This window comes from Hippopotamus amphibius, chromosome 8 (assembly GCF_030028045.1).
Source record: "Hippopotamus amphibius kiboko isolate mHipAmp2 chromosome 8, mHipAmp2.hap2, whole genome shotgun sequence".
Classification (NCBI taxonomy): domain Eukaryota; kingdom Metazoa; phylum Chordata; class Mammalia; order Artiodactyla; family Hippopotamidae; genus Hippopotamus; species Hippopotamus amphibius.
The window spans coordinates 76822548-76846461 of NC_080193.1; the positions used below are offsets into that span (position 1 = coordinate 76822548).

General features: G+C 37.6%; 1 protein-coding gene across 11 annotated transcripts in view; it reads right to left on the reverse strand.

Moving 5' to 3' along the window:
- The window catches only part of LOC130859023 (DIS3-like exonuclease 2), a 386474-nt gene that overhangs the window by 286644 nt on the left and 75916 nt on the right, over positions 1-23914 (reverse strand). For all 11 annotated transcript variants that reach the window (XR_009055151.1, XM_057746243.1, XM_057746244.1 and 8 more), the window contains one exon: positions 21391-21492. Coding sequence is in view for 10 of the 11 variants with exons in the window: in XM_057746243.1 (XP_057602226.1) it covers positions 21391-21492 (102 nt within the window). In the remaining variant the exon portion in view is untranslated. The remainder of the gene's footprint in view (positions 1-21390; positions 21493-23914) is intronic.

Sequence of the window (23914 nt, forward strand, 5' to 3'; positions counted from 1 at the left end):
ATCAAGGATATGCTGGCCTCATAAAACATTTTTCTATTCCCCAGAAGACTTTTTAAGATTGATGCTATTTTTCATCCTTTAATATTTGGAAGCATTCACTGGTAAAGCCATTTGACCCTGGCATTTACCTTGTTTAAAAAATGAATTAAGGATTCAATTTTTTGCTAGATACACAATTATTCAGATTTTCTATTTTTTCTTCTGAAGGTGTTGTTCGACATTTCAAGAAATTTGTCTATTACACCTAAATTTTGCCTTAACTTTTGAAAAATACTTCACTGGGTACAGATATCTAGATTGGCAATAATCTTCTTTCTGTACTTTAAAAGATACCATTCTATCATCCTCTGGTTTTCATCAGTTTCATCTGAAAAGTCAGTGGTTAGTCCCACTGTTGTTCCTTTGAAGGTATCTTACTTCACTATCTCCTTTAAAGAGTTTTCTCTTTGGCTTTTGTAAGTTTTATTACAGTGTGCCTATATATGATTTGCTTTGTATTAATCCTGTTTGGACTTTTTCAAGTCTCTCAAGTCTGCAGCCTGACATTTTTTATAAGTTTTGGAAAATTCTTGGCCATTATTCCCTAATATACTGTTTGAGTCTCTTTCCCTCTCTCCTTTCCTCCTTGGCTCAAGTTATACAAATGTAAGATCTTTTCTTAGTGCCTAATATGTATTTTAAGCTCATTTGTGTATTTTCTACCCTGTTATTTTCTCCATACCTCACTCTAAATATGTTTTACTGAGCTATTTTGCAGGCCACTAATCCCCTCTTCTATAGTACCTAATTTGCAGCTAAACACATATATTAAGTAATCAATTTTTTTTTCATTTCCAGAATTTCTATTCATTCTCTTTCTGTAGATATCAGTTCTCTGGTGAAATTCTCCATTTTGTCATCTATTACCTTGAGCATATTAACCATTATTTTAAAATCAATTTCTAATAACACCAAAATCTGAATTATCTGTGGGTGTGCCTCTATTGTTTTGTTTTGTTTTGTTTTTTTCCTTTTTTGGTTTTCTGTTATTTGTCTTGTCTCCTGGCATATATGGTAATTTATTGTTAAATGATAGACATTTTAGAAGCAAAGCTGTAAACAGAAGATATTCCCTTCTTCTAAAGATTCACTTTTTTTTTAAGCAAGCAGTTAGAATGGGGACAGATTACCCTGATGCAATCAGAAACTGAGATAATTTGAGGATGGATTTTCTGCCTTTTTAAAGTAAACACCATCAGCCAAATGTTTCTACTGTGGCTAGAAATTTTAGGGTACAAAATACATATAACACAATAAATGAATTATAATTCAATAACGGGTCAGGAACTTATAAAATGTAAGACTGAAAGTCCTTTGGGCAGTTCCCATACTATAGATGTTCTTCCATATATATACGTATATGTCCATATACATATACAAATTTTATCTTTCTTGGTTTTTTTCCTCCACTAATCCCGGTCCCTCTGTTTACAGGTACCCTCCAAATCCCTAAAATACTCCCCCTGCAATGCATACAGACACATGTGCACATTCTGTGTCTCAACTCACATTAGGGATTTGAGATGATGGCCTAAAAAACAAGGAAAGCGAAAGAGAGCAATTCCCTTTCCCAATGCAGCGTCTCAGAAACAACAGCTATCAGTGGAAAGCTTCAAGGCAAAATGGAAGAAAGGAAAATAAAGTGAAAGGTGATTCATTCTTTAATCACGTTTACACCTCAAAAAAGGTACCAAATAACCCTAAAATGAATGAGTTTAGGAAAGTCATTTAACTTATTAATGCTAAGACAAAAATCATACTGTGAGTATATGATACTGGGACTGGTTTTTCTTTCCCCAAATGAACTTAACTAAAGAGACAACTTATTTTCTGCTGAAAGAACAGAATTTTCCTTTCTAATTAGAAAGTTAAAAAACACTTTTGCATTTGTTAAAGCAGTTTCCAAATGTTAACCTTAGGGTTCCTAAACAAAGAAGCAAAAATAGGTTTTGAAAACAAGCCTCCCTGGATCCATGCAGGCCTAACAGATGATATAACTTTCTGTTATATTCCCTGAGGGCAGCGCACTGTCTGTTACAGTCTATGACATGTATTCCTTTACCTGGTGCACCATAGAGGTCCAAAAGAATATTTGCTGAATGAATCACCACATCACCAAATTAAGAATAAAAGAGACACTAACAGATATATAAGTACCTCCTTGCTTTAATTTACTGTAAAAAACACACCTTTAATGATTAAAGAATAATTCAGTAATAAAACTGATACCAACATATTTTCTAAGCTTTTTCAACCTTAACAGAAATATCTTGAAGATGGAAGTATGAACAAAAACGCAAAATCAAGAATTTTCTGATTTAGGGACTGACTTTTCATCTGCTGCCACACATTGCCCCCTCATGAATTAAATCAGTATGCTATGACCTGTTTTGAAATGAGTACATGAAAAATGAAAAATGAATACTACAGTTCAGTCAACTTTACAAAGTAATCTATATCTGCAATATACAGTACTTACAAAGGCCCTAGAAGAGTGCTTATCACAGAACAGGACTCAATAAATGGTAGCTGCCACTTTTAACAACATCATATAGTGGGAGTCATTCATAATAAGCAAAACAAATAATACCCAGAAGAAAATATCAAATACCACTGGAATGTGAACAAAAATAATATAAAGGCTCTATAGTAAGGATGAAAAACATCTGAAGATTTTTCAATTCAGTAAAACAGCAACCCTGAGTAACAATTGTGGAGATTTAAAGGAAAGGTTCCCAGAGGCAAAAACCTGTGACTCCAGTCTTGAAAGATGAGTTGGGGAGAGAGAGAGATACAAGCAGAGAACTGCAAGCAAAGGAAACAATGTGTGTGAAAAGAAAACCTAAAGCAGGCAGCTGCAGGGTACTTATTCAAAGACTTCCGGTCCATGATGCCTAAAGTCTAAGGGTACACTGAAGGATGCCCAAAAGGGCAGAGGGCAAGTCATGAAAGGCCTTCATGTCACACAAAAGAATAAGGATGTAATGGTAACAGGGCTAGATGACTCTAGTCTGAGCTAATATTTGCTAGAAATAGGTGAGCTACATACAGCATCTGGGTCTTGGGGAGAAAAGAGACTATCCTGAAACAATTCAGTCTACAGCCGTACTTATTTAATTCTTCAACCTAAAGGAAAGTAAGATGAAAACAAATAAAAAATCATCTGTAAACAGTAGTAAAGAAACATTACAGAAAACACTTATAATCAACATAGCTCATCTTGGATATTCAAGAAGGGATAAATTACATCCAGCTCCCATGTCAAACACCCAGCAAACCTGACTTTATCCAGTGCTGTTTTCTCCTACAAAGGCAGTTCTTAAGAAAACAAATTTCTGCCTTGTAGGACCACTAAATTTAGTTAATTCACCCTGTGCTTTTTAGTCACAAAATTTTACATCAAAAGAAACAATATCAGTCATTTTTCTCATATTGTTTGGAAACACCAAAATTGTTTAAGTATTTATTCCCTACCAACTGTATGTCAGTTATTGGGCAACTAAATACAAGGGGAAGGAAAGTGAAAAAATGAAACTCACATTTTAAAAGCACCTACTTGCCAGGCACTACTTTAGATGACTGTAGCTCATTAATCTTTATCAAAAAACTTAAATATAAATCATATTTATAAATGAGGCCTCTGAACCTCAGGGTCAATAAGCAAAGGGTCTAGAATGTGGACCCCAATCTGACTCAAAAAGCCCATGTTCTTTCCAGGATGCCATGAATATAAACATAAATAAGACACAATGCTTGCCCCTACCAGGTTATACTTGGGAGGAATATATGAAGGAATTACATTCCTTCAAACATATAGTTCCCTTATCTAAAACATTCTCCTCTTGCCAGAATTTTCTTCTGGCAAACTCTCCTTTTAAACTGGAATTCAAATGTCATCTATTCTAAGAAATGTTAACCAATTTCCTTAGGCAGCTGTCCCCTCCTCTCCTCTGAGCTCTGGCATCTGTCTTCAAACCTCTGTTAAGGAATACTATGGGTGCTCTGTTTACATACCTGATTTCAGACTGATCTGCAAGTAAATCGAGGGCAGTCAAAATGTGTTCACCTTTGCATCCTGGCACTAGCCTAATGCCAGGCACAACGTAGCCAATCAAAAATTGTTGGATAAAGGAATGTATGCTGGAAACCACCCAAAGAGTAGCACCAGTTTAAACTCTGAGCGTACGTAAAGGCCTCTGTGTAAAAGAGTATAAAGGAAAGATAGCTCAAGACAGGGAAATGTCTACAACTAGAGAAGGAAAAAGAGAAATTTAACTACAAAAGAACAAACCAAGACAAAGGAGAGGGGAAAAAAAACTGGCTACAGAGCTAATGCGGCATTATAACCAAAAAAAGATGGAAATCAATGGTCTTAAATCACTATAGAAAGCTTAAGGAAAATGAAAACTAAGAAAGCAACCAATGAAAATTGCATAGGTCAGTGACGACCATGAAAAGAACTACCGTTAGTAGACTAGTGGGTTAGAAGCCAAACTGCAGAATCCAGGTCACTGACAAGAAAGGGGCAGTGGGTCCAAAAAACCTGGCTATAAGGAAAGAGGAAAATAAACAGGAGCATGCAAGAAAAGTCTGCACAAAACAAGGATCTGTACACTTACAGAAATACACCCCTGCCCCTGGACTTAAGAGTACAGATTTAGCCTTATGTTTCCGTATCCACCAGAAAACTGAAATCACGCCCAACACAAAGTGTCAAACAAGAGAAATAACACATCTAGGAGAAACAGCTAATAGTGAAGATGATTAAACTAATATTCAAAATATCAGTAAGGTCAAAAGATGGGTGGAAAACAAAAAGGTAAAAATTAAAGAAATAAATGCAAAGTCTTTTATTGATTTATTTAACTAAAGGATGGCTAAGACATGGTATTACACAGATATCATTTGAATAATTTTCTCAGGTGATGAAGCTAATCTACTTCCAATACTGTACTTCAATAATATACTATTTCAACCACAACAATGGTAATAATAATAGTAATAATAATCAACCTTCAACAACAGCAATAAAACAACCTGGGTATATATAACTCTTATTAAGTGCCCACAGTATTTTTTAAGTGGAAACTTTTGACACTCCAGAAGTAACTCACAAAACAATAAACCAAAGAGTCATCATTTCACAGGCTAGGTAACAGATGGGGTGCCATTTTGAAATGTCCCAAATAGTGACTCCATGTGAAAAGGAACGGAAACAAGACAGTTCATACACTGCTCATGCAATAGACTAACTACCAAAAAACACAGATCTTTTCAGGGCTAAAACTGTGCTTATATTCACAAGACTAATTCCTTTTGGATCAGAAAAGTTTGGGGACAGTATATTTTAGTGATCTACACTACAAAAATCATTTTCGTTAAACATGGAGTCACCATACGACCCAATAATTCTATTGATAGGTATGTACCCAAGAGAACTAAAACCATGGACTCACACAAAAACTTGTTTGTGAATGTTCACAGCTGCATTATTCATAACGGCCAAAAGTAGAAACAACCAAAAGGTCCACCCAACGATGAAAAGATAAACAAAACTAAGTATATCTGTATCGTGGTATATTATTCAGCTGTGAAAAGGAATGAAGAATCGATATATGTTACAATGTGGATGAACCTTGAAAATATGCTAAGTGAAGGAACCCAGACCCAAAAGGAGAAATATTGTATGATTTCATTTACCTGAAATGTCCAGAAGAGAGAAATCTATATAGTTAGAAGACTGGTAGTTCTCAGGTTCAAGGGGAGGTGACTACTTAATGGGAACAGGATTTCTTTTTGGGGTGATGAGAATGTTCTGGAATAAGAGAGTAGTGATGGTTGTGTAACACTGTGAATACACTAAAACCACTGAACTGCAGACCCTTTTAAATGATTAAAAAGTGAATTTTATGTTATGTGAATTTTACCTTAAAAAAATTAATCTTACCAAAGTCAATAAGACATCAGAATAAAAAAATAATTCCAATTATAACAAATTATTTTGATAATGTGAGTGCTTTATTCATCAAAGAACAGTATGTCCTTCAGAGAAACTTCAAATTTAAACAGTTTCAGACTGCTTTCGTTTAAATTTGCCTCTTCTAGTTTTTATCCTTTAAGTTTATATTCTTCTTCTTTTCAATCCCACCTGATGCAGTAGCACATAATATTACAATGGCACAGGAGAGAAAGAACAATAATAATGCTTAAGTTATTAAAAGCTGTTTCATACTTTGGACTGTTTCAAGATACAAAATTCTGTACATTAAAATATTTTTTCAATATTTTGTAAGCTTACTTTCCAAAAGGACTTTTATAACATGCTGCAAACTCCTAAAATCAGGTCTCAATTAGTGATTTAGGGGAAAAAAAAGAAAGTCATAAAAACATGTACTAAACACAGTGTAAGAGGTAATTCTTCAGGAAAAAAAAAATGAATGAAACTGGAGGCTAAAAAAGAATGACATGATTGTTTGAACTTAATATAAAATTATCTCCTAAAAATGTGGGAGAGAGAGGGTTACAGAAAACTTACCAGCATAAAAACAACTCAAGATATAGATTGAAATCTTTTTTCAATAAACTAATTAGCAAACTTTTTCTAACTACAAGAATAATCTCTCTATCCTTCATTTGCTAGAGCTAATTGGGGAAGCAGCAGGGGGTAAGGGGAAGTACACAGTCTAATTCTGCTAAAACAGGGAAATCATTACTTCAAACCTCTGAAGCCCCAACAAGTGACACTGCACTCATGACTCTCCTGCAAGACTACCTATAATAGTGTCATATATATCCTCCTCCTTTCTCTATAGTGCCAATGTAATTTTTCTTTTAAGAGAACAAAAGAGTTAATTCTTTAATCATCCACATCAGTGCTTCTCAAAATTGAATGTTCATACAAATCATTTGGGAATCTTGTCAAAATGCAGATTCTCATTCAGCAGGCCCTGGGGTAGAGCCCAAGATTCTGTAACGTTGCTGGTACACAGACCACACTCGGAGATGCAAAGATCCAGATTATCCCAAAAGGAATGCCACACCCAACACGAAGAATATATTGAAGAGGACAGACAGAAGGCCCCAAAGCAATATACCCAGGCTGCCAAGGCAAAACCTCTTTACTGTCAAAAATAACCAGATCTTATCCCAAAGTATCTGAGACGATGTTTATACGCTGAAGATACTCCATCATAGCATATTACAAACCTCATTCCACCAGTGGTTCCAGGAAAAGAAATAACCATGTTCCAGGAATTGCAAAAGTATCCAGTTTATCCTAACATTCACGCAGCAAGATCTGGGTGTTCAAGTCTACAACTGGCCTTCACCAGTACCCAGAGAGAAAGCACGCACAAGGCTGACAAGGACTTACCTCCAGCCACTACTTTTCTCCTCACAGCCTCCACTCAGCTAACAAACAACTTTTAGGATTTAGAGTAGGCTAGGCTCTCCTTTCCATCAAGTCTCTCTTTCCTATTCTTCATGTAGTTAAAACTTACTTTCCATTCCAACTTCACTTCTTCCAGAAAGCATTCCTAGATTCTCTGCAGCCTAGCAGGCCATCCCTATCGTGCACTCCCACTGCACCCCAGGACTACCTCCACCACTGCCCTCACCACTCCGTGTGGCTCTACTGGACTGACCTTCTCAAACCAGGTTCCTCAAGAAAAGTAAGCCCTTATACACTAAGGCATCCATTATACATAAAGAATTAACTTCTCTACTTTGAATCTAGAATGGCACTATTTAAGTACCATCTTTGGGAGAACTGAGAAAACAGTTTTTTGAGTCATTTTCTATGTTCTGTGGTTTAGATGCAGAACCAGCTCCCACCTATCTCATTCTACACCATAATCCTAAGGTACAGAGTGATGCCTGACTCACAGTAAGCACTCAACGAAGGTTTGATAGGGTAGTTGCCTGAGTGGACTAGCCCTTCCCTGACCGTGCAGACAGTCTATATTCTAAACTGTTCATCTCCATCATTGGTTCTATGTCCCAACCTGCTAGAAGTTTCCTTGGCTCCGGACCATGAACACACTTCCCGTTTGAAGCCTTATACTCCTTTTGAACTGATCTTTGTCACTTGCCTCAAGCACTGACCTTTACCTGACCTCCTACTATCCTCCTCTACTACATCCTGTACCACTGACAATTTTTACAGCAACACAAATGGGCCTGGTTTGGCACTTAAAAAGGACTGAGTGGAAAACTGCTTATCTTCTCTCTCTGATCACTTCAAGCACCGACACATACTACCCACTGCTCAAGTAAATGGCAAAAAGGCCTGAAGCATAAGGGCAGAGCCCAGGAACACTGGATGAGAAACTTAATGAAGCTAGAATAAGCAGTAGTAAGCAAACAAAGTTAAGGTGGCAGTGTGCTCCCCATTCAATTTCCCCTACTTCCAAAAAATACAACTTAGAACTTAATCTGCAGAATCTGTTTCCAACCCGATAAAAAATGATCGAAAACTATGGTAAATACATACAGAATTCTTAATAGGCTGCAAGCTTAATGTTCACATATAGTATTAAAGAGAAAACTCTAAAGGAAAACAAAACAGAATCCAGGCAGACTAATTTCCAAGAATTCACAGAGATAGAGACGCTTACATTTTCTAATTCAAAATCAGAAGACTCAAGAACTAAAAGCCTGAAATATTGAAATGGAGTCAGAACAGGAAAACTTTCCCCAGCATAGCTGTCCTGCTGTTTAAGGAGGAAAAGCACGGGTCTGTGTCAAGGCTCCTTCAGTTTGCTTGGTCAGTTGGGCAGGAGCAGTCTTTCATGAGGCCTAATCATGCCTCTAGAACAGGGGGCGGCAAACTACCACTCATAGGCCAAATCCAGCTGCTTTTGAAAATGAAGTTTTTCTGGAATGTAGCTGCTTTTGTGTTACACTGACAGAGCTGAGAAGTTGTGACAGAACCATGTGGCCCACAACACCTCAAACATTTACTATCTTGTCTTTTACAGAAAAAGTTTGCCAACTCCTGCCCTAGAAGGTGCCTATGCCCAAAAAGTCACCATAGGGACATCTCTCTTCTCCTGGCCAACTGTCCCCAGTGCATTTGCTTCTACAACCTGATCTGGCTTTCTCTAGAGCACGTCCCTGTTCTACCCTCGGTGCTGTGCTCTGCATTATCGATTCATTCTCTTATCAGCCAGGCCCAACTTCTTCTAGCATTAAATCCAGTTCATTCTCTGTACACTGTTCTCAAATTTGAACTTTTCATCTGTGTCGTGATTTTACTAATTAAATTTTAAGCAATTTGGTATATTTCAGAAATCTTTCCTAACAACAAACTACTTGGGCAAGACTCTCCATTTCAAGCTCTGCCTCTGGGAAATCTGACTTAAGATACTACATTTAAGTCAAGTTTTTCTCTTATCAAAACAACCATAATCATCATCTTTGTGTTTCTTATCTTGAATCACTTTCTCGGCCTCGTTTTTGCCCTTCTTCACTCACTGTGATTTGGTTTCTACCTTTTCTTTCATTCTGTCCTAAAACTGCTCTGGTCAGTTGTCACAGATGGCTCCACATTAGCCAAATCTAACTTATTAAAATTCCTTACTGGGTTTATCAGCAACAGGGCACTGTGGACTACTTCCTCCTCATTCAAATGCTCCCTTGTCTTGGTTCCCAGCCTAACACTCTCTCCTGGTTTTCCTCCTTCCTCTCTGGCCACCACTTCTCAGTCTCCTTTACTGGATCCTCTTCCTCTCCATGCCCATTAAGTGTTGGTGTTCCTCTGACTCCATCCTCAGTGCCCTTATCTCTCTATAAATCATCCCCAGGCAATTTATTCAAGTGCCACTGAGGTTACCCAAATCTCTACCTCTAGCCAAGATCTCACACCTGAACTCCAAATCCTAACATCCAACTGCTCCTAGATCTACATACTTATACATCCCCAGGCCTCACAAACTCAACGTGTCCAAATAAACCCATCAGCTGTCCCTGCTCCCCTTCCTAACTTAGGAAATGGTGCCATCATCCCCTCAATTACCTGAGCCTGAAGTGTAGGAGTCAACCTGACTGCTTCCTTCTCCCTTGCCTACTACATCCAGTCACCGTGTTCTACCTTATTAAACAGTCTTAAATTCATCTCCTTACACTCCACATGGCCACTGTGACTCTTACCACCTCTCACTGAGACTCTCTTAAGTAACTTTCTTATCAATCTCCCACCAAGTTTACCCCTTTCCTTTAAATCCTCCACCCTACCACCAAAATGATATTCTACTACGCAAATCTGACATCACCCCTCCTCAAAACTCTTCAAGGGTTCCCCAGCACCTACATGACAATGGCAGAACTCCTTCACACAGTCTGTAGGCATTTCACGATGTGAATCTCCTGACCTGCATTTACCAGCCCAGCCTCGTCTCCTGCCACTTTACATCCTCATCTTGCATTGCAAGCTCCAAAATACTAAAATATCTATAGTTTTCCAAATCTACCATGTTCCTCTCCCTAGTTGCCTAAATTCATAAGATAATTATGTATATGCCCCAAATCATGACTAGTTTCTATAAAACATAGGATAATATATATCTACTGAAAAATTTTTAATGAAAAATTTAACAATAGCAGTAGCAAGAAACAATATCAAAATAACACTATTAATGATAAACTCTTTATGATTTATAAATATTCCCAAATAAATGCCAGTACATTTCCTTAAAACCTCCTTGGCTTTCACTTACAAAAATTATCTACCATTAGCTTAATTTGAAGATCAACAAATTTACTTTGTATTACACACTGTACTTTAAAGCAAGAATCATATAACTAAGGGTGATCTTAAAGACCATCTAGATCATTTTCCAGTATTTCTGAATTTTTTCATTAGTGGGGATGAATTTATAGTAAGTGACGTAGAAATCCTGGCCTGATCTCCCTAATGACCAGTGGCATACACTTTTCAGATGGCTAGTCAGGAATGCAACGTGTAACGAATCTCATTAATCCAATGTAATAGTCATCAGTGCAGTTCACCAGATATATCCTACTACCCCTACTTGCAGACACTTTGTAGAACTGCACTTCTTGGCCCTATTGTGGTTGAGTAGGGCCAGGTGACTCATTCTAGCCAATGAGTTGTGAACAGAACTGATGGAGTCGCTTGGGGACAAAGGCATCTTAAATGTGGCCCCTCCAGGGCTCTGTTTCCTTCTGCCACAGAAAGGGGAGTACCCCTGATAGTAGCTGTTCCATTCAGCCTGGGCTCTGGAGTGATGATTATGCAAAACAAAACCCTAGATGATCTTGAGGGGCAAAGGGCATGAGTAAGAAAAAAACCACATCATTTCACAGTATACTCTTGCCTCCCATACAATTGTCCAGCAATTTCCTCAAAGGAATGCATACTGAGACACCAATATTTTATGTCAACATTTTATATGAGTTGACATTTTATGTCTGCTATGAGTAAATGTTATCAGTGGTAAATTCAAGAGCTGGGAATAGTAAACTTCAGTCACTATATGATCTTGGCCAAACTATAACTCTCAGTCCTCATTTCAAAGAATAATGGTAATATCTGATGCTTCTTGAGCATTTATAATGTGCTAGTATTGCTTTAAATACCTTGTCTATATTAACTCATTCCTTACAATGAATGTGAATTTCACCAAGCCATCTCCATGGAGTTAAGGAGGAATGAATTCATTTTCTAGCAAATAATCCTGAAATATTAATTGGGAGTTTCCCAGCACAAATAAGCTACTCTATACTTAAATGATACATTCCTCATTTCAGACATTTCAATTTGAATTACAGAGATCTGAAGACATGTTTAAAGCAGGCAAGAACCTGAAGTATTTGATCCTAGAGCTGGCAATAAAGAAGAAGAAAAGATGATTGTTAAAAATAGGTTTGTATATATAACAAGTTTGGGAAAATCTGATCATGGTAGTAGATATACCTTACCTACCATACTGTTATGGGTGGAGGCTCCAAAGACCTTGCTCTCCAAGATTAAATACCTTCCAAGTCTTTTTTGGGCCTGCCATGCAGGCCAAGAAACCAAACAGTTCTAAGAAATCCTAATTCCACTGGAATTGAGAACAATCCAAAATGATAGTGGTTATATAAGAGATTGGATTAAATATAATCTATTATGATGGGTGCATATTTAAAGAAGAACTTGGAAGACAAAACTTTAAAACAATCACTTGTAGAGAAAGTTAGTTGTCAAAGGAAACAATTTACTGTACTAGACCAATTTCATGTGACCATAAGAAGGTTTGGAACAGCCATTTAAAATTAGGGATTAAATGTGCACTTTGATTTTTTTTGTTTGTTTAATTTACAACAAGAGTAGTTACTCCTATCAGCACTTCCTTTATTCTTTTAAACTCAAGTTCTTTCTGTGCCAATCTCTTCCAAAATACTCATCCAAACTTCTACTATTTCCTTGCTGAAGCATTAGCATTCTGCATAAAAATAAGTTTTCTTAGTAACTGTACAATAGACATGTTAAAAAAATAGAATAATTGTCCCTGCTTTTCCACCCTTCTTAAATTCATGTATAAACTTTACTCTGTTGTAAATTAAATAAAATAATCCTGCCCCAAGAGAAATTTAGACTTAGCTAACAAAGTGCTTGATTGATTTATCCCCACTGCATCCTCTCAGTACAATGCAGGTCTTCAACAAATACCTGGGTGATAAATGAATAACATTATAGTTTTCCAGTGGGTATCAATATATCAAATCTATTCCAGTCTGTCTTACTATATTTTAAACATTAAGACAAAAGAATATAGAAGCTAAGTTCTAACAAGAAGAAATTTCACTTGAAATCCACCCCTGACTCAGCTAGTCACAGTTTCACCTGATTTAATTTTAATATGCTCATATCAGCCTCCTTTACTCTGATTTTCTCTGGGCCGCTCACTATGGCTGCCTCAACTACGCTGCTCACCCTAGTTCCCAATCAAGCAAAGAAATTAATATTTAAACAGGTCTGACTCCTCCCGTAGGAGGCCTTAGCTTTAACCCAACTTCTAGACCCAAGATACCAGAGCTAAATTCTGGGCTCCCAAATCTCCTTTGGTACAGCCCAAAAAGGCCCAGAATTCTGGCTCTCAAGATTGGTCTTCTGCTTTGGTTCTTGCTCCCAGTACTGCTCTAGCTAGTTCTCCTAGCTCAGGGATTAAACCCTATCCTTGACCCCCATTCAAGTGGCTGCCTCTACCAGTCTGTTTGTAATAAGACAGTCCCACATCTCTGGAATTAGAACCCTGTCCCAAAGTCCCAGAAGAACACCCCCCTCCCCCCATATGACAAATGCCTACCTGCCTTCTGAATACCTGTGTCACATGCCCCATGAATTTGAGATTTGCTACCAAGAAGCCAGAATGGCATCTGGGTCTGTAACCTCTCTGATTCTGTACCTTGTCCAGCAGGCTGTAGCTCGTGGTTTGACTTTATAATTGGGTCAGCTGTCTAAATTTTGATCCACTATGTAGGGCAGATGTCTGGTAAGACACATTCCCAATACCTGCCTCCATAATGCCCTGGGTAGCCATCTGATCTCTCTAGCCTTAGGATACAACCACTCAGTTCACTCGAATTCTAATTAATTGTTTCTAAATTGTTTGTCTTCTGAGAATAATACTGGGCGTTTCAATTGATAAAGTCATCTTCTTTACCCACGATGGCAACTTAGGATACTGCCTAATGCTAAAGGATGTATTATTATTATTTTCTGAATTTATGTTGATCTTTATGATACATGACAATATCTATCTACAGATCAAGTATTTCTCTCCTTTGCATCTCTTGAATAACAAATAGCAATGAGATCATGACATGAGGAGATGTGAATCTGAATTCCAACTCTGTGACTCTCTAGTTATATGTTCCCTAAATAAGTAAGATGTTTAAACTAAACCTCAGGTTTCCCATTCACAAAACTGGGAAAGAGATAACAGCAGACTAAAGAATGGTGTGAGGCACTAAATACAGTTCCTGGTATAGGTAAGCACTAAAAAGTCAGCAATCAGCAGCAGCATCCACAGTGTTTATATACGCTTATTTGTAATGTACTGTAGTATTTTATTTTTAGGAGAAAAATAATAGGATTAACATATTATATTTTTTAAAAAAAGATGAAGGACAAAGTTGTTTATGATTATGGAAGATGAACTTGATGGGAAAAAGGAAAGAAAATGGAAGAAGTGGGGCTAAGATCAAATAAATGGCAATTAGAAGAGTTTACAGAGCAAAGAGCAGGGTTCTGTGAGCTTCAGTAAAAGGGGGTCAAGGACACTAGTCTTCCTGGAGGAGGGGATCTTGGTAACAGTTAGGAATTCCCTGCTTTTGCCAGTGTCTAAGAGAGTTGGTTGAGGGGCTGCAGCACTTAGCCAATTGCATGGCAGAAAGACAGAGCCTTACTTCATACATTCCTCCCTGAAAGTGGAAATTTTCACAATCCCTCCCTGCCAAATAATTGTCAGCCCTAAACAAATCAGTCTCATCCTAAAACAAAACCAAACCTCTCTCCTTCTGCATTCCCATCTTTCAAATCATAGTTCAAATGTAACCTCTTCTATGAAACCTTCCTCAGTTCTCTCAGAGTTTAGTGCTCCCATAACAACATGTATTTCTCTATTGTGCACACTGTACTACAATTGTTCCCATCCCTTTTCCAACCAGCTATGAACACCTTAAAAGCAAAGCACGTGATCTATTCAAGATTGTACCTCCAGGATCTAGTACAGGGCAGGATGGGTAGCAGATGAGAAGCCACCAGGTACCCTGCACTGTTCCAGGCAGAATCATCCAGATCAACGGCTTCTAACCATCTGGGGACATGTCCATCCACTTTGAAAACCTGAGCAAGGTCACAGACCCTCAGCCTATAAAAATATATACACACACTCTCACATACACACAGACACACACACACACACACAAAAGCAAACAAAAAAACAAACATAAGGAAAGGAAAGAGCATTAAGTTAAGAGATATGGATTCTACTCCCTGGTTTCCAAAACTCCAAGTTCTCAAAAAAGTCACTTAATTTCCCAATTGACAAAGTGAAGAAACTATCATTTGCCTCAAGTATCCTTCATTAGATGTCTGTAATAAAAAATACACATAGATACTAAAAGCATGGAGGAATCCTGAAATTAAAATTGTTATATAAGAGCAAATTATTTTTACTATTGCCTCACAGCTTGATACTTTCACAGCTATCTATTTCGCCAAAAAACATGCTGTGAAATAAATTGACTATTTACTACTACAGCTAAAAGAACTGTTGTTTACATACCCAAGAGGGGTGAGCACAACAAGCATAAAGAAGCAAAGATGAATAATCCAATTAATTCGCATTTGCTCACACCATTGACTACAGATTCCTTTGATAACAATATGCTTTTGTACTAACAAACCTGTAATACAATTGGCCAGTATGTTTTGAGATGTTTATACTCTACATGTCAGGGATTCTTGATGACAGTCTGAATATGCTCTTCTCTCTAGTTTGACCTTGTCACCAACAACTGTCACAGGTGGGCTACAGCCAACAGAGCTCCCGTCTTCAGAATGGGAAGCTTTGAAACACTTACTCCAATGAGGCCTAAGAGACAAACCTGACTTTACTATAAAAAGCAGTTGTCAGGCAGCCACTGTGAAGAGCTTTAAGAACTCCACAGATACAGAACAAGTAAGGAACCCTGAGCCACCCTCTACATTCCAAATCTTCTAATAGCCGAAGAAGTCCTATACACATACCAAGGGAGCCCCTCTGTCATTACCCCGACTTCTACTTCCACCAGCAACCAGTCTAAGACTTTCTCTACATCCATTCCAATCCCTGCTCAAAAGGATGTCATTAATAAAGAGAGGGTTCAGGATTCAGTCTCTCAGGGGGACATCATGGCACAGCCACAACTGTTAAGGTTCACATTTCTTTCTCAACTATCTTCCTGCCAACCAAGTCTCAGATTCTGGGTCCAGAGAGTTCAGCCCCAGGCTCCCTAGCTGCTTCTTTCCTCTTTCCTCTTGACTCACATATTATAGCCTTGTTACTCAAAGTGTGGTTTCAGAACCAGTAGCACCAATGACTGGGGACTTGTTAGAAATGCACAATTTGGGGCACCACCTAAAAGCTACTGAATTAGAATTTGCATTGTACCAAAACCTCCAGGTTAATCATTTGCAGGTTAGAGACAAGCACTGGCCTATAGGATTGGCCTCAATTCTAAGGAGGTATCCTCACATCCATCTTTCCCTGACAAAAAAACAGCTACCCTCAGCTTTGTTCTGCAAACCTCCTTCATGAATACCACCTCCTCTCCAGATTCTTCAATACTAACTGGCCTTCTGAGTCCCTCTATTTCCCTCTACCCATCTGCCTAGAAACCCCAGGGCTGCCCATTCCTGCATAAGACAGTGACTGCTATGATTCCTGATGAGGTGCCTGGCCCACCTGCCACTGAAGGCAGCCTCCAAAGCCAAGAGGGCTCCAAAGTTCCTCTTTCTGTGCTGATTCACAAATTTTAGGCATTGGTAAGAAAACTATCAAAGGCTTTTCTACCATTAAGCTCTACCACCATTTATGAGGTCACAGCCAATACCCAGCACCCAAGATTTAGGGACTCAGCCTACTTTTCTTTTGACTTGAAAGATGTCACGGTCCACTCTAGCCTCTGCAATATTTCTCTCCACAAGACTGGCTACTAAAGAGATCCGGATTGGACAACACAGAGGATAAACAGGGACTCTTTGCATTTTAAGAGGTGTACTGCTAACTGGAAGGTAGTTTTTACACTGTGGGGGAATGCAGAAATAACATATCAGGAACGTTACACTTGAGGGTGAGTCAAAAATTACCCACACTCTGGCTGTAGAATTTATTTTAAGTAACTTTTAGAAAAGACAAATACATCACTTTTTGACATAATCTCCTTGTTTTTCAGTACACTTTGTCCACCTGTCAACAAGCCTTTGTATTCTCTCATTAAAAAATGTTTTAGGCTCAGCTGCAAGCCAATAATGTACCGCTGTCTTTACTTCATCAGAAGTGAATCTTCGTCCTCATAGGGCTGCGTTCAGGGGACCAAACAGGTGAAAGTCCAATGGAGCAAGATCAGAACTATAGGCAGGATGCTTTAATACTTCAAAACAAAGTAATCCATGACAGACTTAGGCTTCATAAAGTTTGCGTGAGATGGGTACCAAAACAACTCATGGAAGAGCATAAAAAGAAAAATTTGGATATCTGCAAACAAATTTGAACCGATACTCAAGTAAGGCGAAAGTTTCTTAACAAGAATCATTACTGATGACAATATGTGGACTCATCACTACAAGCCTGAGAGTAAACGGCAGAGTATGGAATGGAAACATGCTCAACTGCCAACCAAGGAAAAGTTCAAAACTCAACCATCAGCTGGAAAATTGATGCTTAGTTTTCTGGGATTCTCAAGGGCCAGTACTGGAACATTATAAGGAAAAACGTTCAATAATCAACAGTGTTCATTACAGTGAGTTTCTTATTGAAGAGCTGAAGTCTAAACTCCAGATTAAATGCAGAGCACTGCTATCCAAAGGCATTGTGATCTTGCATGACAATGCACGTCTGCACACTTCTGCCCACACTGTCAACACTCTGCAAAAACTTCATCGTGAGGTGTTAAAGCATCCTCCCTATAGTCCTGATCTTGCTCCATTGGACTTTCACCTGTTTGGTCCCCTGAAAGCAGCCCTACAAGGACAAAGATTCACTTCTGGTGAAGAAGTGAAGACAGCCGTGCGCTGTGGCTCGTGGCTCAGCCTAAAACATTTTTTAATGAGGGAATATGAAAGCTTGTTGACAGGTGGACAAAGTGTACTGAAAAGCAAGGAGATTTTGTCAAAAAATGATGTATTTGTCTTTTCTAAAAGTTACTTAAAATAAATTCTACAGCCAGAGTGTGGATAATTTTTGACTCACCCTCATGTTACAGCTAAAAAGATTTCATCACAAGTTCTTGACTCTGCCCTCTTTGGACTGGGCCTCCTGTGATTAATCCTGAGAGCAGATTTCACTAAACATCTTCCTCCTCCTTGCTTAAGGGCTAAAAGTATACTGACTCCTCCCATGAAGCTTCCTCTTGCCAGCAACAGGTCTGAAAAAGTCATCAAGCAAGGCAGATCAAAAAATGCCTCCCTAGATTCAAGTGGGTTATATGGACTATGAGAGCCTGAGTTTGTTGATACCCATTTCACTTGGTCCTCTGCCCCCCACACCCTCAGGATGCATGAGCCTTTTCTCTAAACCAGGCACTGGTGGAATTTAACCATCACGGTTCATACCCCAACATACCAAGGGCACAGGCCTCTCTGCAGTCTCCTTAGCTGACCTCTAGAGATCCTCTTGCTGACCTCTAAATGTTGGCTTGCCCAGGAACTCAGGATTTGGCTGTCTCCTCTAGCTACACTCTCTAGGTGACCTCATCCACTGTATGGTTTCAACACCTATGTTGGTAACTCCCAAATTTACATCTCTGGCTCCAATCTCTTCCTGGAGCTCTAGACTCATTTGTCCAAATATCTTCTTTTGTTTGTTTCTTCATTTTCAGTATTTTTTACCTCTTTATTGAGGTATAAATGATATACAATAAACTACATATATTTAAAGTAAGCAAGTTGATTGGTCTTCACATACACAATTATGGAACTATCCCATCAAGATAATGAATATGTCCATCACCCCCAAAATCTTCTTTGGGTAATCCACCTCTCCTACTCCCACCCCAGGCAACCAATGATCTGCCTTTTGTCACTATAAATTAGTTTGCATTTTCTAGTTTTATATAATGGAATCATACAGAGTATATTCTTTTTTGTCTAGCTTCCTTCACCCATCATAACTATTTTGAGATTCACCCATGTTATTACTTGTATCACGACTTCACTATTTTTTTTTTTAACAGCTGAGTTGTATTCCATTGAATGGATATACCAAAATTGGTTTACATGCTATGCACATTTGGGTGGTTTCCAGTTTGGGACTATTACCAAAAAAAGCTGCTATGAACTTTCATATATAAATCTTTACATGAACAAATGCCTTAATTTCTCCAAGGAGGAATGGAATGGCTCGGTAATATGTTAGGTATATGCTTAGCTTTTTAAGAAACTGCCAAACTGTTTTCCAAAGTGATTTTACCATTTTATATTCCCACCAGCAGCATATGAGAGTTCCGGGTGTTCAGGATCCTTGCCAACACTGGTTATGGTCAGCCATTTCAACTTTAGCCATTCTAGTGATTTTTTTTGCAGTAGTATTTTGTGCTTTTAATTTGCATTCCATAATGACTAATTATGTTGAGCATCATTTCATATGCTTATTTGCCATCCATATATCTTATTTAGTAAAGTATCTGTTCATATCATTAATAGAGTTTTTTACTGGGTTGTTTGTTTGTTATTGACTTATAAGAGTTCTTTATATTTTAGATAAAAGTTTTTGGTCAGATAAATGTTTCGCAAATGTTTTCTCTTAGTCTGTGGCCTGCCTTTTCATTTTTGTAACTGTCTATTGAAAAGCAAAAGTTTACAATTTTGACGAAAACTTTACTGATTTTTTTCTTTTATGTTTCATATTTTTTATATTACACTTAAAAAATATTTGCCAAATCTAAGGTCACTAAATTTTCTCCTCTATTTTCTTCTAGAAAGATTACACTTTTTATATAAACATTTAGATCTATGATTCACTTCTTGTTCCTTCTTTGGTTTATCTTTACTATAATGCTGCCTATTTACCTAATGACCTCTAGGAATACTTCCTTTGGTTTGACCAGACTCCAACGCACTCCTCTTGTCATCTTAAACCTGGTCAACACTGTGCTAGATGATGCTTTCAGGAAAAGAGGAAGTGACCTAAATCGATCTATGTTCCTAGAACCTTAGCTATGCTTTCAAGGAATCAAGGAAGGAGACTATCCACAATTGGCAGCAACTAGGGATGGGAGCTGGGGGGAGGGTTGGAGAGGTAGATCTGGACTAGGATAATTCACTCTCATAAAAGACACTGCATTTAACTTCAAAGCATTAATCAAAATTATCTTTAAATTTGTATAAGTGCAAGTAGTATCTGTCTCTTCCTACCTGCACTCCCTACCAGACTAAAAGCTCCATGAGGGCAACAACTATGTCCATCTTGATCATTACTAATTTCTGTGCACCCTACAAATTCCTGACACATAGGTCTTACTCAACTACTATAGCCCTATCAGATAAAAAAGAATTTAATTTATGCCTCAACAAAGCTCTGAGATAAGGTAGTACCTCCCACATTTCTGGAAAAAATTAATAATAAAAACTTGAGCTGCTACCATGGGTCTGGCACTATTCTAAGATTTTTTACATATATTCTCATTTACTCCTATGACAAACCTATGAAGTAGGTACTATGATTATTCTCATCCTATGGATGAGGTATTTGAAGCACAGAGAGGTTATATAATTCACCCAAGGTTATACAGATGAGTGGCAAAGATGAGCTTTAAACCCAAGTAGCCTAGCCTAAAAGTCTACTCTATTAATCACTCTGCTGTAATATCTCTCACTGAAGAAGACACCAAATTCTTAAGTAGCAATAAATTGAGCCAAATAAAATAAAAGATACAAAGAATACTAGGAAGAAAAATTCAGACTTAGATATACAAGTTACCAGCTTCATACGACAATTCAAAGAAATTGTTGCTATGAATCATTCTAGTGCCTGACCCTTATTTAAAACAATAGTCAAAACAAAACCAAATCTTCCTTTTCAGTTGACAGACATAGATGGAGACTACAACCCAGAATATTCTCATATTTAAAAAACAATTTTCGTCTGCTACCAAATTTCTGTTTTATAAAAATATACAGTCTATTTTTATCTGCCAAGGGTAGTTCAATCACCAAACTGGACATCAAAGAACTAGATATGTGTTGCCTGGGTTTTCCAGGAGAGGCATCAGGAATACATGAAGACTGCCACCATCCCTATGGCTTTGTCTTTCTAGTTCTCCCAGCATTAAATGTGGGACATTAATACGTATCAAGTTTGAATGTCCCCTGCAAGCTTTTTTGCTATCCTAAAAATTACCAGAAACCAATGCAAAGCATGTGACAGGGAAGACAGATCACAGGGGAGGGAACAAGGTGAACAGAAATCATTAGATGTCTGCCCACCCGATGCTTCTATGTCCCAAGCATTCTGTGGTCTGCTTCTGAGGCCACCAGAAGGGGCCTTAGGGGTCTGTGACTGCTTTAGTTTATAATGTCTCACTGATGCACTATTGCAAAATGCCCTGTGAAATCCATAGCTATAAAAGGAAAATTTAACTCACCTTCCACTGCTCCTCTGGAAGCAGCTTCACAACCACCAGATCCCCATTCAAGGCTCTATTACGAGCAACAACGCCATCAATAAAAATGTCTCGATCACCATCCTAGGTTGGAGAAAGAAATAAAATAGTCACTCTACCAAGGCTTGGAACCAAAAATTACTTCCTTGATTTAAAAATTGTAGACTCTATAATCTGTCCACTGACTTAACAAGAACACTAGTATTTAGCTACAAACAAACCTAGAGGAAGCTCAGTCTCTTTGGAACTAACAGAAATGGTGATGAACATGTAAGAGCAGGTTAACATAATACTAAAAAAATCACCAAATAAGAGAAGATCTACTACAGGCAGGCCAAAACCAAACAAGAAAAATACACAAAGCAAAACACTAGGATTGCATGCTTTCAATAAATATGAGAAAGAAGTTACCCTTTTTTGTTTTAAATAAAATAAAGCATTGATGGTACCTTTTCTACACTACTGAATTTTTTTTAAGTAAAGGGAAAGGAGAAAAATAGACAGTTTGCAAGAAAACAGAACAACAACAACATACTGATATAATCCCCAAAGAAAATCAACCAAGGGCAGGAGCAACAACCAGCTCCAGGAGTTGAGTTCTCTAGGAGAAAACTAGCAAAATCATACTCCTCCCAAAGAAGTGGCAGAGAGAGCAAACTGTGGTTTCTTTGTTTTTTAATTGAAGTATAGCTGATTTACAATATTGTGTTAGCTTCAGGTGTACAGCATAGTGAGTCAGTTATTTTTTTCAGATTATATTCCATTATAGGTTATTACAAGATATTGAATATAATTCCCTGTACTATATAGTAAATTTTTTTTACTTATCTATTTTATATATAGTAGTGTATATCTGTTAATTACATAGTCCTTAATTGTCCCTCTCCAACTTCTGGTAAATGTAAATTTGTTTTCTATGTCTGTAATTCTGTTTCTGTGTTACATACAGATTCATTTGTATTATTTTTTAGAATCCACATATAAATGACACCATATAGTATTTATCTTTCTCTGTCTGTCTGTCTTCACTAAGCATTATATTCTCTAGGTCCATCCATGTTGCTGCAAATGGCAATATTTCACTCTTTTCTATGGCTGAGTAATATTCCAATGTATATATATACCACACCTTCTTAACCCAATCATTTGTTGACAGGCACTTGGGTTGTTTAGATGTCTTGGCTATTATACACACTACCACTATGGACATTGGGGTGCATGTATCACTTCAAATTAGACTTTTCATTTTCTCAAAAAGGAGTGGGATTGCTGGATCACATGGTAGCTCTACTTTTAGTTTTTTAAGGACGCTCCAAACTGTTTTCCATAGTGGCTGCACCAATTTACATTCCCACAAACAGTGCACAAAGGTTTCCTTTTCTCCATACGCTCTCCAGCATTTATTATGTGTAGACTTTTTGATGATGGCTGCTCTGACTGGTGATACCTCATTATAGTTTTGACTTGCATTTCTCTGATAATTAGTAATGTTGAGCATACTCTCATGTGCTTCTTGGCTATCTGTGTATCTTCTTTGGAAAAATGTCTGTGTAGGTCTTCTGCCCATTTTTTTTGTTTTTGTTTTTATGTTGAGTTGTATGAGTTATTTGCACACATTGAATATTAACCCCTTGTTGGTCTCATCATTTGCAAATATTTTCTCCCATTCCATAGGTTGTCTTTGCATTTTGTTGATGGTTTCCTTTGCTCTGCAAGTGCTCTGAAGTTTGATTAGGTCCCATTTGTTTATTTTTGCTTTTCTTTCTTTATCCTTGGGAGACTGATCTAAGAAAATATTGCTACTATTTATGTCAGAGAATGTTTTGCCTATGTTCTCTTCTAGGAGTTTTATGGTGTCATATCTTACACTTAGGTCTTTAAAGCAATTTTGAGTTTATTTTTGTATATGGTGTGAGGGAATGTTCTAATTTCACTGATTTACATGTGGCTGTTCAGCTTCCCCAACACCACTTGTTGAAGAGACTATCTTTTCTCCATTGTATATTCTTGCCTCCTCTGTCAAAGATTAATTGACTATAGGTGCTGGGTTTAGTTCTGGCCTCTTTATTCTTTTCTATTGATCTATTTTGTGCTAATACCATACTGTTTTCATTACTGTAGCTTTGCAGTATAGTCTGAGGTCTAGAAGGGTTATGCCTCCAGTTTTGTTCTTTTTTCCTCAGAACTGCTTTGGCAACTCTGGCTCTTTTGTGGTTCCATATAATTTGCAGATGACATGATAATCTATATAGTGAACCCTAACGTCTCCACACAGAAACTATTAGAACCAATAAATGAATTCAGCAAGGTAGCACGATATGAGATTAATATACAGAAATCTATTGCATTTCTTTACACTAGTAATGAAATACCAGTTTAAAAAAAAATCCCATTTAAAGTGAAAAAATAAAAAAAAAAAATCCCTAGGAATAAATTGAACCAAGGAGGTGAAAGATCTGTATGCTGAAAAGTATAAAACACTGATAAAGAGGACCTCCTAGGTGGC